General features: G+C 40.7%; 1 protein-coding gene across 3 annotated transcripts; it reads left to right on the top strand.

Annotated features, from left to right (window-relative positions):
• Positions 1–1,323: 1,323 nt before the first annotated feature.
• On the top strand, positions 1,324–17,768 carry zgc:162472 (uncharacterized protein LOC553495 homolog). 3 transcript variants are annotated; one of them, XM_037752881.1, is made up of 28 exons: positions 1,324–1,460; positions 3,539–3,741; positions 3,820–4,468; positions 4,611–4,714; positions 4,858–4,923; positions 5,131–5,301; positions 5,494–5,627; positions 5,745–5,839; positions 5,962–6,016; positions 6,121–6,255; positions 6,409–6,633; positions 6,753–6,816; positions 6,905–7,109; positions 7,199–7,302; positions 7,427–7,814; positions 7,993–8,127; positions 8,624–8,660; positions 8,752–8,865; positions 8,971–13,626; positions 13,754–13,941; positions 14,316–14,379; positions 14,473–14,626; positions 14,720–14,852; positions 14,937–14,970; positions 15,061–15,159; positions 15,249–15,534; positions 16,439–16,718; positions 16,798–17,768. In XM_037752881.1, the coding sequence occupies exons 2-28, from the start codon at positions 3,545–3,547 to the stop codon at positions 16,903–16,905; spliced, it is 8,880 nt and encodes a 2,959-aa protein (XP_037608809.1). In that variant the 5' UTR covers positions 1,324–1,460; positions 3,539–3,544; the 3' UTR covers positions 16,906–17,768. The 3 variants fall into 3 exon arrangements, with proteins under 3 accessions (XP_037608809.1, XP_037608808.1, XP_037608810.1); XM_037752880.1 differs by having other exon boundaries at positions 14,720–14,855; XM_037752882.1 differs by lacking the exon at positions 7,993–8,127 and having other exon boundaries at positions 14,720–14,855.
• Positions 17,769–17,850: the final 82 nt, after the last annotated feature.

Here is a 17,850-nt window from a genome sequence, read left to right as displayed (position 1 = left end):
TAACTTTTACTCCACTACACTGCAATCTTAATATAGGCCTGCTGTACTGTATTTTACATACAAAACATATGATCATCTTATAAAATGTTATTTATTGTTAACAATAAAACTAACTATTAGTACTGTATATAAGATAAGAGATAAGATAAGATAGAACTTTATTAATCCTGAAGGAAATTCTTGTGCCAGAGATTGCTCAAAAATACGAAAAAAAATTACAACAAGTGTATAAAATAAAAAAGTACTATTTCTAGCACCAGTGCCTAAAATAATAACAATTAAGTAAGATACATTTAGTAACATGAGTAAATAAGATAAGTAAAATAAACAAAGGTAAAGTAAGCTAAAAACAGAAAAAGAAGTAATATTGCACATGTTGGACATTATATCAAACTTAGCTTCACCTTGACCAACTACAACACCAAAATGCTGCTTACATGTTGATTTATCAGTATTTATAATTTAATAATTCTATATTTTATGTACATTTTATTGCTAATACTTCTGAATGCTTTAACTTTGAATTGATGAAATAAATATTGATTAAATAAATTAAATAAATTAATTAATGCATTAAAAAAAGCATATATCAAACTTAGCTTCACCTTGACCAACTACAACATCAAAATGCTGCTTACATGTTGATTTATCAGTATATTTAATTGAATAATTTTATATTTTATGTACATTTTATTGCAAATACTTCTGAATGCTTTTACTTTTAATTGATTAAATGAATATTGATTAAATAAATGTAATTAATTAATTATTGCATTAAAAAAACATATCAAACTTAGCTTCACATTGACCAACTACAACATAAAAATGCTGCTTACATGTCGACTTATCAGTATCTTTAATTGAATAATTTTATATTTTATGTACATTTTATTGCTAATACTTCTGAATGCTTTTACTTTTAATTGATTAAATACATATTTATTAAATAAATAAAATAAATAAATGAATGCATTCAATAAAAAAACATGTAAATACTTCTTATTTCACTGAGTATTATAAACAATATTTTATTAATAATAATAATAATAATAATAATAATAATAATAATAATAATAATAATAATAAATTCACCTTATATAGCGCTTTTCGAGGACTCAAAGACGCTTAATATTATTTATTATTTATTTATTATTTATTTATTATTCATTTATTATTTATTTATTATTTATATATTTATTATTTATTATTTTGAAAGCCTGTTGCAATATAATGTTTACATTTCATGATAGAAACCCATGCCCATAGACAGCATGATCTTGCCTCATCCTTCTCTTTGCATCGACCTGACTACATTTCCCACAACCCCTTTCACTCACGCAAATACCACGTCATGAAAAACATGGCGGATTAGTGTGTGTGTGCATGGGGTCCGCTACTCGCCTCCCATCGTCGATAAACTAAAGCTTATTTCTCCCAGTAAACGACATATTCTTGAGCAGGTACGTTGTTAAAAGCTTAATAACACATATAGATGTGATAAAATGATGAATGTAGTTGTCTCAGCTTCATAATATCAACATAAAAGACGGTCTAAGTCGGGAAGAGTCGCATAGTAGAAGTGTTGTCAGGCGAGTTTCAGCTCAGCTTCCTGCACTTTTTCTGCTTGTTTAGTCCTTTATTGACTCATTTTTCAGTGTTTTGAATGAGTTTAATGTGTGTAAAGGTGTGTTAGCTTGTTAAACCTCTCTCTGGTGGTATATTATTATTCATTGTGGTTTTCTTTACTGCTTCTGCACCACTGTTCACCTCTCTAACGTTAGTCCTGTCAGTGGATATAGTATATAGTAATACCTTATTTCATGCAACTTATTCTGCAAACCTCAGCTAAGCTGCAAACCTGCAAACCTCATGCAATTTATTCTGCAAACCTCAGCTAAACTGCAAACCTCAGCTAAGCTGAGGTTTGCAGAATAAGTTGCATGAAATAAGGTATTCTTGCTTTGGTGCATTGCAAACATGAAGTATTATGTCTAAATGTTGCACTTAAAATGGTTATTATTGTGTTTTTTTTTCTTTTCTTGGGTTTGTTGTGGTTTTGAATGTTGAGGTTGTTTTCTTTAAGTGTACTTGATGGGTTTGTCTGTAAGCTCATCCACTTAAAAGTTGGTTTATAGACTGTTGTGATTACAAACAGTGGATTGCATATATGAAAACAGCCTTGAAAAAATAAAGTATAAAAAAATAAAATGGTTACTCTCATGAAAACAAGAGTCTGTGGATGCCATTTCCTCAAGATTATACAAATAACAACCAGAAAAAATGCACATTTAGGCAGAAATCAGTATTTTCAGATGATGAATGTAAATCTAGATGATGTACTACAGTAAATCCTACATGCATACAAAGCAAAATGATGATTGTGACTGTACTTCAGGACTTCAGTTAACTTTTTCTCTTCTATAGTGACTACAAAGTGTGATTTTACTCAAGATACCAAACCTTATACTGTGTATTTTACAGTAATCTCTTCAAAGTTAAGTAATCTAAAATACAGTAAAACTACACCTACATCCATCTGGTAGAAAGGTTGAAACCTGGCTCCACTGTGATGCTGGAAACCATAACATTAAACCACCATTTTCACAACTGTAGCAAACACATTTTTACAGTAATGAATAGAATACTAATTGCATTTCTTTTTCATTTCTTCCACTACTGCTATACATTTAAAATAGGGCTGCCCCCTCTTAGTCCACTAGTCATTTTTAATGCCTTTTTCATGCTGAATGACTTATTTTTCTGAGCACATCTCTGGTAAACACAAGATTTAAAGTGGTTCTTTTGTGTGATTCTTTGTGGAGAAACTCAGTTTTACAGATCTGTCAATTAAATCGACCAATCGATTAGTCGACAACATTGTGTGAGTGTTAGTTGACTAAGAATTTCTTTGGTCGAGGACAGCCCTAACTTGAAATGTATGGCAGTAGTGGTGAAGCAAACATCGGCCGATAAATCTGTGCATCCCTAATAAGCAATGATGTTGAACACATGTTGCATTAATTCAGTGATGTGAAAGGTTAGTAATGAGCAGTGATACTTGTGCTGATATGATATGAGGTGTCTGTATTCTGAGAACTGAGCATAATGATTGAATGTTTTGTGCTCTTTATGTAAAGGACATCATTTGTTGTTTAAAGGTAAGAATTTAGCAAGTCAGTTTGTCTCTTTGCACGGAGAGTTTTTCACATTGAACCTCTGTTGTGAAACTGATCCAACAAGTAATTCCTCTCAAACTGCATTCTGGGTGAACATTTGTGTGTTCTTGTTTTGCTTTCTATCCAGTATTTAATATTCTGCAAATATCTGAATTGAAGAAAAAATATTTTATTGATGCAGTCAAATCTGTCGATGTATGTCAGTTCTTCTATGTAAAGCACATAGCCTAGAGGTTATACCCTGCTGTTTTTTACAGCAGCTCAGGTTCAGTAATTTTCTTAAGTAATATTTCACTTTCAGCTGGTTGTCAGGTTTTGCTGTTAGAATTCTGATGCAGCTTTGACTTCCTTTGTGTTTTCAGGTCAAAATGTTTCGTCGGTCAAGATTTAGTATTCGACCCAATGTCGGTACGACAGGGAGAACGGCAGGAACACCTCAGGAAGCCTCTTCAGCAAGTCAGGAGGCCAGTAAGACCCCCAAAGACGTCAGTGAGAGCAGCACTGCTACTGCTGTGACAGACGACAAGTCTGTTGTGACCCCATCAGAAAAACCAACTGCCCCAGGGTGAGTGATAAGCATTAAATGGCATGACTGCTACTTGTGTTGTGTATAAGAAAAATAACTATTCTTCCTGCTGTTTAGGGATGGTAATGACCAAAATGTGGAAGGTACCAGCTCCTCAGCAGCTGTCCAGAGAAGGAAGCGGTTTTCCATCAAGCCCAAAGTGGCCCCAGGCCGCCCCTCCACGCTTGCTCGGACGCCAAAATCCCCTGTCAAGGCAGTCTCTCAAACTCCTATTGAAGTCCCTGTCTCAGACCTTGACAAGCCGAGTACAGCAACCCCTCCAAGACTCCAGTCCCCAAGGCGACGGAGGTCTTCAGAAGAGAGCAAGCAGCCCAAAATGCAACCTAAACCCACCCTCATCCCTTCCGACAGTTCAGAACCTTCAGCTGTTCCTACAGCCGAGGACTCTCCAGAACAATCCTGTGTTGGTTTCTCCAGCACAAATCTGCAAGCGGACAGTGGCAAAGAATTAGAAAGCGCGTCAGGCAGTCAAGTTGAAGAAGTTCCTTCCAGACCACCAGATAAAGTCCCCCTCTCTCTACCAGACAAAGAAGCTATCGCGCTATCAGAGAAAGCCAAGACTCTAGTGTCGTCCAAGAGTGGGGTTTCACTGTCACCACCAGCGTTCTCCCTGAGTAGACTCCTGAACGACCCATCGGACTTACAGAGGCTCGCAAAAGCCCGGAAGCTCAGAGAGTTGCTCAAACAGGAGATGCACAAAGAAAAGGTAAACTCAGATTATTTAGTAAGCATACTTCTTTTCTTTCTCTTCACTTTCTAAGTTTAGTAACATATTAATAAGATATATACTGTTCACTGTATACTGTATATCCATTACGTTAAAAGAGTGTTATCATTTGATGTTTCAGAAAATCAAGAAAGCAAACGCACGTGCAAAGGAATATACCTTAGATCCTGCCAAAATGACCATGAGGGACCTTATCCGTTATCTACCAGTGTCTAACCCCATGACGTAAGTGTCTCCTCTGAAACTTGTGTAACATTTAATCCTTATCTCCTATTGATTATCATGGATCTTATTTGACGTGGAGGTTTTTTTTGTGGTTCCTTCTTTGTCTTATGTGACTATAATTTGCATTTTTTTTTTTTTTTCAGATCTAGTTTAGAAGACTCAGCTCAAGAGAATGAGACTGTCGTCCCTCCTTCTCCAGTAAGAGAAGCGTAAGTTTATCCCATCATCTCTCTAAACTCTCTTTCCTTTTTAGCTTCATTGATATATGATCATACAAATGATACATCTATACATCTATCATCAGTCATAGTTTATGTGGACATCATAAGGCAGTAGTTTGCATGATGAGACATACAGGTTACTTGTTTACCAACCTCCTTCTTTCTTGCCTGATGTTTGTGATGTAATCCCTGCAGGTCACCAGAGAGAGCGCAGGAACCCGAGGTCCTCCCTAAAATAGCAAGCCCTAGAGAGGAGGACGAGGGGGAGGCAGAAGCAGAGGCAGAGGAAGAGCAGGATGACGATGACGTGATGGTTCCTCAGGTCAAAGTAGCAGAGGACGGCTCACTGATCATTGATGAGGAGAGGTCAGTGGACTTCTATAAGTTATGCAATGCATGCTTTCATGTTTATCTACTTCCCTTCGCTCGGTTATTTTAGATAAATGTGGTACCACTTGAGTTTTTTATTACTTTGCTTTTTCCTCTTATATATATAAACGTTATTGTGATGTTGGAGACGCTGTGGATTTAATCATATCGTCTCCACCTGTGTCTCAGCTTGACGGTGGAAGTCCTGCGAGCCAAAGGGCCAAATCCAGCACAGGGTCGAGACCCCATCTTTGAGCGTGGCTCCACTACAACTTACTCCAGCTTCAGGAAAGGGACCTATTCCAAACCCTGGTCCAATGAAGGTTGAACCGATATGTATAATAGATATAGATAATTATAACATCTTTAGAGCACATTTTACTCGGATGCCTTGTTCGTGTTGGTTTTTAACGTCATGATTGTTTGCTGTTTTCCATCAGAGACAGACATGTTCTTCCTGGCTATTAGCATGGTGGGGACAGACTTTTCCATGATTTGTCAACTGTTTCCTCACAGAGCTCGATCAGAGATAAAGGTTAGTGATGAATACAGATGTACATGTATTTATAGAACATGATATGAAGAAGCAACACACTGCTTCACTAAATACACAATAAAATGCATGTTTGTGTTAATTGCATTGATTTAAACTTTCAGAACAAATTTAAAAAGGAAGAGCGAGCGAACTCCTGGAGGATTGATAAAGCTTTCAGTGAGTATTCAGCAGCAGAGAATGTTTAGCTGGTTGAATATAATATTAAATGATAAATGTTCCCTGTGCAATTAATGCAACATTTACTGCCGATTGTATTGTAGAAGAGAGGCGCAAACTGGACATAGAGTATTTTTCTAAGCTGCTAGAGAAGATTCTGGAAGTTCAGAAAAACAGAAAGAAACTCAAGTCTCTCGCTGGGAAGAAATCCCCCAAGAAGCAAAAGAAAAAGCCAAAGGGTAACTATATCCTTTCATTCTTTTTATCTTGTTTATTAGTTGTGTATTATTGCTTCATAACTTAAATATTATTCTGGGGTACAGACTTAACATCTGTTTATTCCGAGTTTGTCTCAATTCAACAATCCTTATGTGTTTTAATTCCCTCTGCAGACAAAAAATCTGCAAGGAAGCTGAGTGTTGTGGAGGAGGAAGATGAGGAAGAGCAGAATGAGATGCCTGACTTGGAGGAGGAGGGAGAGAAAGAGAACGAGGACCTTTGTAATGAGGGAGGAACTACTGTCGCTAAGCCCAAGAAGAAACGCAAAAGAAAGGATGCCTCGACTGAGGAACCAAATGACAAGAAAAACAAAACGGGTGAAAAGAGCAGTGAACAAGGTACAGGAACATTCAGTTATTTTATCAAAACTTTCTTGATGAAACTTGGTAGTGCTTTGTGTGTGTGCTTAGCGCTTGTTGATTGTTGCTTTAATTTTGTTTTGCTTTTCTATGCTCAGATGAGGCCTACATTCCCGGAGACACTGAGGCAGCACTTCCCGAGGACCGTCCAACATCAGACATGTAATAAAACTTTAAAAATGTTGTTTTGAATAAAGTATTTCACATCTTCAGTTGGCATTCAAATTCCCTGTTTTGTCCTAATATACAGGTCTGAAAAGACTGATAGCGTGAATGAAGCCAAGGACGCCACAATCAAACCTGCTAAACTCTCACGAGGCAGAGCACCAAAACCTCTTCTGCCTTTGGGCAGGAAGTGGGGTAAAAAGGCCCCACCGCCGTCCACAAAGACCAGCGATGCTGCGTCAGATAACGGGGATGAGAGTATGATTGATGAAGCCTCTAAAGAGCAAGAGGTTATTATTTTTTGGTTTCAGTTTAAAGTCATCAGATATTTCTACACATTGTTGATTTGGCTTACTGAAAGTTATGCTAACCTTTTTAGGTAAATAAAGACGCATCACCCTTAAGCCAAGCCAATAAGAGGAAGTCAGCCAATGATGACTCTGAAGAAGAGGATGCCACCGTTCAACTTCCTCGACCTACTAGGTACAATATTTGTTTTCATGACTCCGATTTAAACATTGTATGCAGAAACATTCCTATTCCCAAAGAAAATACTTAATAATAAAAGAATAGGAGCGGTTCATCAGTGTGTGATTGTCTTTTATAGGTACGGGAGAGTGCCTAAACCCACCAAGCTCTTGAATTACCCTGCTAAAGAGGCCGCATCTGAAACCACTCCTGCCTCCCCAGAGGGGTCCACTGCTTCTGCTGCTCGGCCTAAACCCAAATGCACAGCCAAGAGGGGAAGATCATCAAAGCAACAATCAGCCCAGGAGTCCAAAAAGCCTAAACTAGTCACCCTCAGGGCTTCTCAGTCAGAAGACAGTGATGAGGGGGATGAACAGCAGCGGGAACAAGAAGAAGAAGAAGAGGTGGAGGAGGATCAGCACGCTGCATGGAGCTCCAGTAAGGACAGCGCTGCCCCTGTGTTTGTTCCTGCCAGCCTGCGATCTCCACGTCCTGTCATTTCAGAAGTGGAAGAGACAATGGAGGAGGTATGATGCACTGTTTCCTATCATGTCTTGCACAGATGCCCACCATCCATTTATTTTATTTTTTACATAATTATTTTAACAAGCATTTTTGTGTTGTTTGCATTAGTTTTTTTGTGCATGGTTTTCCATTCCATAATTCAATCCCTCCACTCTGACTCCCCCCCCATCCCACACATAGCTTGATATCTTGGCCAATATGCCTGATGTGTTGGGCATCTCCCAAGATGCACTGTGCCCTGATGCCTCTTTCGATCTGGTACACAATGAGACAGGCACAGCTGAAGCCTGTGAACATCAGCTGGATCTGCTTGTTGTAAGTGTCCTATGCCTAAAAATGTAGCACCAGTGAAATCATTATCCACAGTTACACTTATCATTTTAATATCATTTCTGAGATCTAATCTTAAATATCTGATGTGATCTATTCACATAGTTTTATCTATAAAAGGGACAACATTGATGAAATCCAACCTTATTTTCTGCCAATCTCTCCCTCTTTTCAGTTTTAGTGCATGTATTTGGATTGCGGTTGGATCACACTCTCATATTGTGACTTAGTTTTTGCACACTTTCAATGAAGAAAAACAAGATGTTCCTGTTTGAACAATGTCTTCATGCATGCGCTGGATGAACTCAAAGTGACCTTTTTGTGTCCAGATGTAATCAACTGACAAAGACGTAGACAGAAAATGACAAAGAAGTGTAACTGGGGCTACTGTAATGCATGTTTTCCACATATATCACAACCTTTTGCAACTAGTCTGGCTTATATGGGAAACTTTTATGTGACTTATTGGTTTCTCTTGCAGGATGTTATAGACTTCCTTTCATCAGACCACGCAGAAGGTATGTTGAAGAGAGATTCTGAGTAGATCCCAGTGGAAAACTTGTATATATTTGTCTCAAGGTCTCATTCTCTTTTTCGTTTTTATTTTAGTAACTGAGGACGAGAGCTACAATGAGGCTGCTCAAACCCTGCTGACCATCGGCAACCTGGCTCACCTCCCTCAGTCAGCACAGAATCAAATAGCCATACAAGATCACATATCAGGTTAGAGGCACAGAAACCAAAATATTCCTTGTATTGGAATTGGAGTGCATTCCTTTTAGATTAAATGACAGTAAATTTAAAATGTGGCATTATGTTTAATTGCAGGGACAACATCAGTCATTGTGAATGAAACCAGCCAACACCTGGAAGAAGAGATTGCATCAACTTCTGCTGCACAAGAGGAAAACAGTGCTACTCCTCTTATGTCTGCAACTTCTGTTTATGGAGTCACGGAAACATCAGAAACTGATACTGCTGTGGAGCTACAAAACAGCACAGCAGACAATGACGACATTCCCGTTATTGAATCCAGTGATCAGAGGACTGGTTCTGATATAGTCCCTACCCCTCAATTGCACTCAAGTCCAGAGAGCTCAAAGACAAATTCTCCACAGACCAAGAGAGGGCGCTTATCCAAGGTGAAACCAAAACCTAACTTAGGCCAAGCCTCAAGGACTGCTCAGTCAAAATCCCAACCAGCGACATCAACAGAAAGGACAGCTGAAGAGAGCCACACAGTTGCTCCTGACCTTTGTCAAGTAACTGAGACACTATCAGCTGCAGAGGAAACCCCAAAGATAGCAGCCTGTAGTAGAACATTATTAAAAGATGAAATGTCTTGTATTGAAGTCAAACCTGCAGAAGAGCCATCTGGCAGTCAAAAGAGGTCTGTTGGTCAACTAAAATCCGGTACAGCAACATCAAATCAGAGTGCCTCAGAAAACCAGAACCTCTCTGAAGCGGAACAGGCCGCCAGCGACTCAACGTCAGCATCTGAGTCCACAGACAAACTACTGATGTCTCACGTTGGGACAATTAAGAGTAGTTGTAATAGTCAGGTGACATCCGGCACAGCAGTCACAGAAGCGCAGATTGGACGAGGGTCAAACATAGATTCAGCCCCAGTCCAAGAAAGCAGTGACTATCCTGCTCCATGTGTTACACCTGTAGAAGAATTACCTGACAGTCAGGAAGACGAGAGTGAAGTCGGATCTGCTCGCCAGACCAGGACGAGTCGATTCCAGAAAGTCAAACCCAGAGTTATCATAGCAAAGACATCAAGGACTGCACGTTCTAAACCTCAAACCACAAAAGACACTGTTGAGAAAGACTCCAACCCAACTCCACACCCCAAATTTCATGAAAAAACAATAGTAGAAGTTGAGGCAGAGCCAACTTGCACTACCTCTCCTGAAAAACCAAGTCAATGTCCTGGTCCTGCTTCAGATTTGACCCCATTGTTAGATTTAGGCTCTAGTCCTACACCCACAGAGGAACTGTCTACAACTGGGGAGAAAAAGACAGATGTTGGAGTTGTTGTTCAGGTAGAATCAGGTGCTTCAACATCACATCAGAGTGCCTCAGAAACCCAGAACCTCTCTGAAGCCCAGTTTGAACCCAGTAGGGAACAGGCCACCAGAGACACACAGCCAACATTTGAATCTGCAGATGAAGTACTGATGTCTCCCACAACTGAGAGTAGCTGTAATAATCCGCTGACACCTGACTTACCAGTCACAGAATCACAAGTTGGACAAGGGTCAAACATAGACTCAGTCCCAGTCCAAAAGAGCAGCGACCATCCTGTTACTCCTGTAGAAGAGTTACCTGTCAGTCACAAAGAAGAGAGTGAAGTCGGCTCTACTTGCCAGACCAGGAAGAGTCGATTCCAGAAAGTCAAACCCAAGGTCAACCTACCACAGACATTAAGGACTGCACGTTCTAAACCTCAAACCACAAAAGACACCGTAGAGAAAGACTCCAACCCAACTCCAAACCCCAAATTCCATGAAAAGACAATAGCAGAGGTTGAAGCAGAACCACCTTGCACCACCTCTCTTGAAAAACCAAGCCAAAGTCTGGCTCCTGCTTCAGATTTGATACCATCGTTGGATTTAGGCTCTACTCTTACACCCACAGAGGAACTGTCTACAACTGAGGAGAAAAAGACAGATGTTGGAGTTGTTGGTCAGGCAGAATCAGGCGCAGCAACATCAGATCAGCGTGCCTCAGAAACCCAGAACGTCTCTGAAGCCCAGTTTGAACCCGATACGAAAGAGGCCACCAGAGACACAACGCCAACATTGGAGTCCACAGATGAAAAACTTGTTGGGACAACTGAGAGTAGGTGTAGTAATCCGCAGACATCCGACTCAGCAGTCACGGAATCACAAGTTGGACAAAGGTCAAACATAGACTCAGCCCCAGTCCAAGAGAGCAGCGACCATCCTGTTACTCCTGTAGAAGAGCTACCTGTCAGTCACAAAGAAGAGAGTGAAGTCGGATCTACTCCCCAGACCAGGACGAGTCGATTCCAGAGAGTCAAACCCAAAGTCAACCTTGTACAGTCATCAAGGACTGCACATTCTAAACCTCAAACTACAAGAGACACCGTAGCGAAAGACTCCAACCAAACTCCACACTCCGAATTCAATGACAAAAAAATAGTAGAGGTTGAAGCAGAGCCAACTTGCACCACCTCTCCTGAAAAACCAAGTCAAAGTCCTGGTGCTGCTTCAGATTTGATACCATCATTGGATTTAGGCTTAATTCTTACACCAATAGAGGAACTGTCTACAATTGAGGAGAAAAAGACAAATGTTGGATGTGTTGGTCAGGCAGAATCAGGTGCAGCAACATCACAACAGAGTGCCTCAGAAAACCAGAACCTCTCTGAAGCCCAGTTTGATCCCAGTAGGCAACAGTCCACCAGGGACACAACGCCAACATTGGAGTCCACAAATGAAGTACTGATGTTTCATGTCGGGACAACTGAGAGTAGCTGTAATAATCTGCTGACATCCGAATCAGCAGTCACAGAATCACAAGTTGGACAAGGGTCAAACATAGTCTCATCCCCAGTCTCAGAGAGCAACGATCATCCTGCTCAATGTGTTACACCTGTAGAAGAGTTACCTGTCAGTCAGAAAGAAGAGAGTGAAGTCGGATCTACTCGCCAGACCAGGACGAGTCGATTCCAGAGAGTCAAACCCAAAGTCAACCTTGTACAGTCATCAAGGACTGCACGTTCTAAACCTCAAACCACAAAAGACACCGTAGAGAAAGACTGCAACCCAACTCCAAACCCCAAGGTCCATGAAAAAACAATAGCGAAGGTTGAAGCAGAACCAGCTTGCACTACCTCTCCTGAAAAAACAAATCAAAGTCCTGGTCCTGCTTCAGATTTGATACCATCGTTGGATTTAGGCTCTACTCTTACACCAACAGAGGAACTGTCTACAACTGAGGAGAAAAAGACAGATGTTGGAGTTGGTCAGGCTGAATCAGGCGCAGCAACATCAGATCAGAGTGCCTCAGAAACCCAGAACCTTTCTGAAGCCCAATTTGAACCCAGTAGAGAACAGGCCACCAGAGACACAACGCCGTCATCTGTGTCTACACATGAAGTATTGATGTCTCATGTTGGGACAACTGAGAGTAGACAGGTGACATCCGATCCAGAAGTCACAGAATCACAAGTTGGACAAGGGTCACCCAAAGACTCAGCCCCAGTCCAAGAGAGCAGCGACCATTCTGCTCCACCAGAGTTACCTGTCAGTCTGAAAGAAGAGAGTGAAGTCAAACCTACTCGCCAGACTACGAGAGGTCGATTACTAATAGTCAAACCCAAACCCAACTTATCACAGACGTCAAGAACTGTGCGGTCTAAACCTCAAACCACAGAAGACCCTGTCACACCCATGCAGCTTGCGGACACACCCTCCAGCCCAACTTCAAGACTTGAGTCCACTGACAAGATGATAACAGAGGTAGAAGCACAGCCAACTTGCAGTAGCACCCCTCCTGAAACACCAAGCCAAATTACAAGTACTGGCACTGCTTCAGTGCCAGAGGACTTATCTTCAATGGAGGAGCAAAAGACAGATGTTGGATGTGGACAAGGCTCAAAATCAGAGGGCCCAGAACAAAATGTTTCTCAAAGAAGGCGGCGCTTTTCCAATGTAAAACCCAATTTAGGGTCATCTCCTAGAACTACACGTACAAAACTGCAGTCAAATGATATCAGTAAACCCTCAGAACAGAGCAATATGGACACCTCTTTAACCTCAGAACAACAGCCTGCGGACAATAACAATGCACAAACAGAACGGGTACTCGCAGACAGCAAGCACCTGACATCAACACGTTGTTCATTACATACAGAACTCCTCAGCTCAACAAAGTCACTCGACAGCACAAATGACAAGGGGACATCCTCTGCTGGCGTCGTCATAGCAACATCTTGGATTGCTGAGACACAGTCTGTGTTGACAGAGTCAGTTCTTGAAAATAAGAGCAGTGAAAAACCCACAGTTGAAGGGGAATCCAAAGAGGACAGAACGTCAAATACCGACACAGTGGAGTCTGGGCCTGCGTCACAATGGGACTGCAAACAGGACATGTCCATTGGAGTTACAGAGACAAAAACTGCAGTTTCAGATCTTCAGAAGTCTTCACAAGATGGTTCAGCAGAGTCAAAAAGTGAATCTACACTCCCTACTAATACACAGTCAGCACCAGATCCGAAAGAAAGCATTCATCAGCCACGTTCAGAGAATGATTCTGAGGCACAAAATCAAGAAGCACTCCAACAATGTTCTGAAACTAATCAAACTAATCAGTCAGAGCCAACCGACTCTCCCTCAAGAAAAGCTCCCCAGACTCGTAGAGGCCGGCTTATTAAACCCCAACCCAGACTGGGACTCAGCAGACGACCTCCACAACCCCAACAAGTCCAGAATGCAAAACAAGCAGATGCAGGTTTGAAAGCTTTTTTTTATTGTATGAAAGTTCCCTTACCTCAAATAATGCTGAGCAGATATTGAGGATTACTGCCGTTTATCTATCCATCTATTTATGTGCAGCACCTGGTTCTTCTTTTCCACAGATTGTGGTACTCACTCGGAAGGTCTGGATGCTTCAGTTTGCCACAAACTTGTGTCTGAACACCAACCTGACATCAAAGAACCAGTAGAGGGAGCTGTTGGACCATTGTTCAGTAACCAAAACTCCTCTCAAAATGTTGCTGGATCCTCTCTGGGTTGTGTGACACAAGTAGCTGACAATGATACGCAGGTAAGATATTAATCTATACGTGTAGGAGGAGGCGTATCTCTGGAGCATTACATGTATGATTGCAGTGTCTTTTTGTGTTAAGTTTGTTAATAGTTGGCGTTGGCAAGATATGTAACAATGTGCTAATAACATTGGGAAATATTTTTTTACCATGTGTCACCACCGGTTTATATGGTATGGCAGTGATTCCCAACCATGGGTACTTATACTCCAGGTGGTCCTTCTGCAGCTGATAGTGCAATAGTACATTTGAAACAATAAAATGCACTGATTAACACACCTTTGACTAAGGGTGGGATATAATATTGGTCAATAATCTCTAATTTAAGGATTAATACTCAAATATATCTCTCTGATTCTCTTCACAATTCCAGGATGCATCAACATCAAGTACAGGAGCGACCCAAAGTCTTCCAAGTTTCACAATAATTCAAGACAGTAAGTCCGTTTTTCAGTTGATTTAGTGCTGTGTATTATATACGGCATATGCACCGTGGTTTTGGCTAAACCTTCTTTCACTGTCACTCTCAGCGCTGTCGCAGCAGGAGCCTTCAGATCCAGAGGAACCATTCTTCATCCTGTCTCTGACTGAGATCCCAGTCGGCCCATCAGGGGAGGTGGCGGGCAGTGTGCCTGAACCCCTCCCTTATCTTCCTGTAACAGATGCTTCAATAGAGCAACAGAGGTAAATGCCTGCCCTTTTATCAGATCCCGTTCATGCGGGTGTGGATCTGGTTTTTGTTTGGTGTCTGACTACAACTTTCCTCACCCTCGTCAGCATTCCTGGAGATAGTTCTGCAGCAGCAGGAGACGGGCCTGTCTCTGATGTCGCCGTGCCTGTGTCCGTGGAGGAGAGTGATGTGACAGGCCTCATCAATGTAAAAGATATTGGGCCTGACCCAGCTGCATATGGAGTAAGTAAATTTAACCACTTGTAGCTGCAATGTGATAAAATGTCTGCATTTGTCACATTTTGTTTTTCTCATCCACACCAGGGTTGGAACAAGGAGAATCCAGTGGATCCACATGGTAGAGTACATTATCCTGTCATTTATTTAAGCTAATGATTAATGTCGTATTACTAATAGTAAATATGTATTGTTTGTGTTTATGGAACAGAGAGTACTGCAGTCCATCCATCTAAATTACCAGAGACTGTAGAGAAGAATGATGAGACTGAGATTCCCCCTACAAAGCAGAGGGGCACTAGAAGAAGAGGTATGCACTACATGAATACTTACTCATCACATGCACTCTCACTCGCAAATTGGACACATCTTTTTCATTATGTACCCGGTTTCTCTTAGAAGCACAGGTTAAGCCTAATATTACAAAGAGGAAACAAGCCAGCAAGACCCTCGCTGCCAAGGAAGCAGAGTCAATCACCATCCAGACAGACACCACCCAGCACCCAGAGCTTCCTGGGCCTTCTGTGCAGTCAAAAGCCTGTGATGACGTTGTCACTGAGCCACAGACAGGAAGTGGGGATCATGCAGATGTTGAAAAGGAGACTCGGGCAGTTCGGGAGGACCCTGAGGGTAGCAGCTCGGGAGCACAAACTACACGGACTAGGGCGACTAGTATTCAGCAGAGGTAAGGGAAAACGGTTAAAAATAACCTTGTTGAAATCTGAATAATTCCCCCAGTTGGTATCTATGTTGGTATCAGAAGTATCAGAAGTTAGAGCGGTGTACAGTTACAAGAGGGATTTAAATCAAATCATTTGCATTTGATTGGACTCTATTGGCATGAGTCCTAAAACACGGAAATGAGTTAGCATTTTAGCACCTACGGTTCCCTCGTCTGGAAGTCAACGGGCTTTTTGAATGGGTTTTTAGTTAGATGCCTGAAATAAGGTCTGCGGTTAACACAAGCTAAAGAGATTTTAGCGTTTGTCTTTAAAAAAAGCGATGGCTAAGTGAGACTACTGAACGTCATCACGCTGACTCGTCCGCCTTTACAGCCTCGTTGTGTATACATGCGACTGTGGTGTAGTTCGTTTATAGCCTAACGTTAGCTTTTGATTGCATTCACACTTCCAAAATCAGTATTATAAACGTTTGTTTGACTTATTTTCTGCAATAATCAAAAACCCAATAGAAAAATCCTATTGGTTTTTTGTCAAGGGAACCAGGGCGATGCTAGCTTCCTGGTTGGCCTACACAAATACGTCATCTCTGGAGCACTATACGGAGCTACAGAGACCAGACACGCACCTCCCTTGATGCTAAAAGATGCAGATTGATTGATGGATGGATGTCATGATATTATTGGTTGAAATTGGTCGGTACTAGTTTACATAAGCACACGTTAAATTTTATTTTGCAGGAAGAAAAGATGATTGGATTTTTTATATAAGAATGTTTTTGTTTGTATATATTATTAAATAGGTGTACAATATGACCGGGGATGTGATCTAAAAGGGTTAAAAAAGCATTTTTCACTTCGTCTCGACTTTAAATATTAATCCATTTTTATATTTTCCAATACCTGACAGAAGAGCCAAAGACTTCCTTCCCTTCATTTCTGAGACAAACAACGCTGCCCCTGCAAGCGATTCTCCACCTGGCAAAGCAGCTTCCAAGGGCCGAAAGGTCAGAGCTCCACGCGCAGCAGGAAAACGCTCCGCCCCGGCACCTGTAGCCTCAACATCACACGATGACGCTCCCACACGCAGTGCGACACAGCCGACAGAGGAAACCCACTCAGCGTCCTCTACCACATCACAAACAGAGCCGAGCCGACTACGCTCGGTCACAACTCCGTGTCCAGCAGAGGTAAGGAGGGTACAAGTGGAATATTTACTCACCCTCATAGAGTTGATTACAGCTGATCCGTTGTTCTTCTGTGTTGTAGGTTTCAGCTTCTCAGCCCTGTGTGGAGAGCAGCTCTATAGAGGAGGAGCCCACCAACGTGTCTCAGTACTTCTTAAGTGACATTTTTACAGAAGTAGATGAGGCATGAAAGCTGTAGACAGGTAGAACCTGCGGGTGACTTGCTTTTTTTTTTTTAAATAATTTTTAAGTTATGTCTGTAAAAGTTAATTTATGACTAAAAGACTGTTTTGTGTGTTTTTGCTGCAAGTTGTATTGAATTTAAGCTATATATACTATACTTTCACAAGCACTTTGAATATGTACAGTAGTTTCAATTTACTGAAATGCCTTTTTAGAAATAAATTATACATTAATAACGGGTAAATCCCTAGTTTGATTCAGAGATTTGGCGGCATTTCCCACATTTATTCATTATGTTTCAAGCCTCAGATTCACCATTTTGGTTATTAACTACCTGTGAAAATGTAAATATTGTACAATAGTATTTTTTTCCCACACCTGTTCAGTTTTAATACAGACCACAACATTGGTCTCAGGAAAACATAACCGGATTACTTGACATCATGTACAGTTGTACGTTTAAATATGTTAGCTTTTTTAATGCCTCTTCTGTGTATTTTTGTGCAAATTTGAATCATCCGTTCTATTCTGAAACAATTCTCTGTTTGTATTTGACAAAAACAACATCTTGAAATTGGCTTTTCATTTAGAAAACCGACAGAATTTAATTTAGTGAATTATATCCTACAAATTCACCCCTTACAGAGCAGAGGTAGTTTTGTTGAGACATTTTGTTGTACTGTATATAGTGTTCATCAGTTCAGTGTTCAAAGAGGTCCTGGTACAGATTCACAGCATTCATATTATTATGTTTGATACTTGAAACAAAAACACATCATGTGTTTATCTTCCTTAAACGTTTCATTAGTTCATTAAAAGAAAAACATGGAATTCTGTAAGATCTGAATAAAACGTATTCTTCCACCACCACTTGATTCAGTCTTTCATCGCTGGTTAAACGTACATTATTTGTAACAACTGTTAACAAAAACTTTGTTCTTTTTAGCCTAAA

This window comes from Sebastes umbrosus, chromosome 19 (assembly GCF_015220745.1).
Source record: "Sebastes umbrosus isolate fSebUmb1 chromosome 19, fSebUmb1.pri, whole genome shotgun sequence".
Classification (NCBI taxonomy): Eukaryota; Metazoa; Chordata; class Actinopteri; order Perciformes; family Sebastidae; genus Sebastes; species Sebastes umbrosus.
This window is presented reverse-complemented; position numbering and strand designations above follow the sequence as displayed.

Excerpts from the sequence above, each read along its gene's own strand:
- zgc:162472 (XM_037752880.1), top strand. The coding sequence starts at position 3,545 with ATGTTTCGTCGGTCAAGATTTAGTATTCGACCCAATGTCGGTACGACA. Across the intron at positions 8,128-8,623 it reads ATCAGCTGGATCTGCTTGTT|GATGTTATAGACTTCCTTTC; the intron begins GTAAGTGTCCTA and ends TTTCTCTTGCAG. Across the intron at positions 16,719-16,797 it reads CAACTCCGTGTCCAGCAGAG|GTTTCAGCTTCTCAGCCCTG; the intron begins GTAAGGAGGGTA and ends TCTGTGTTGTAG.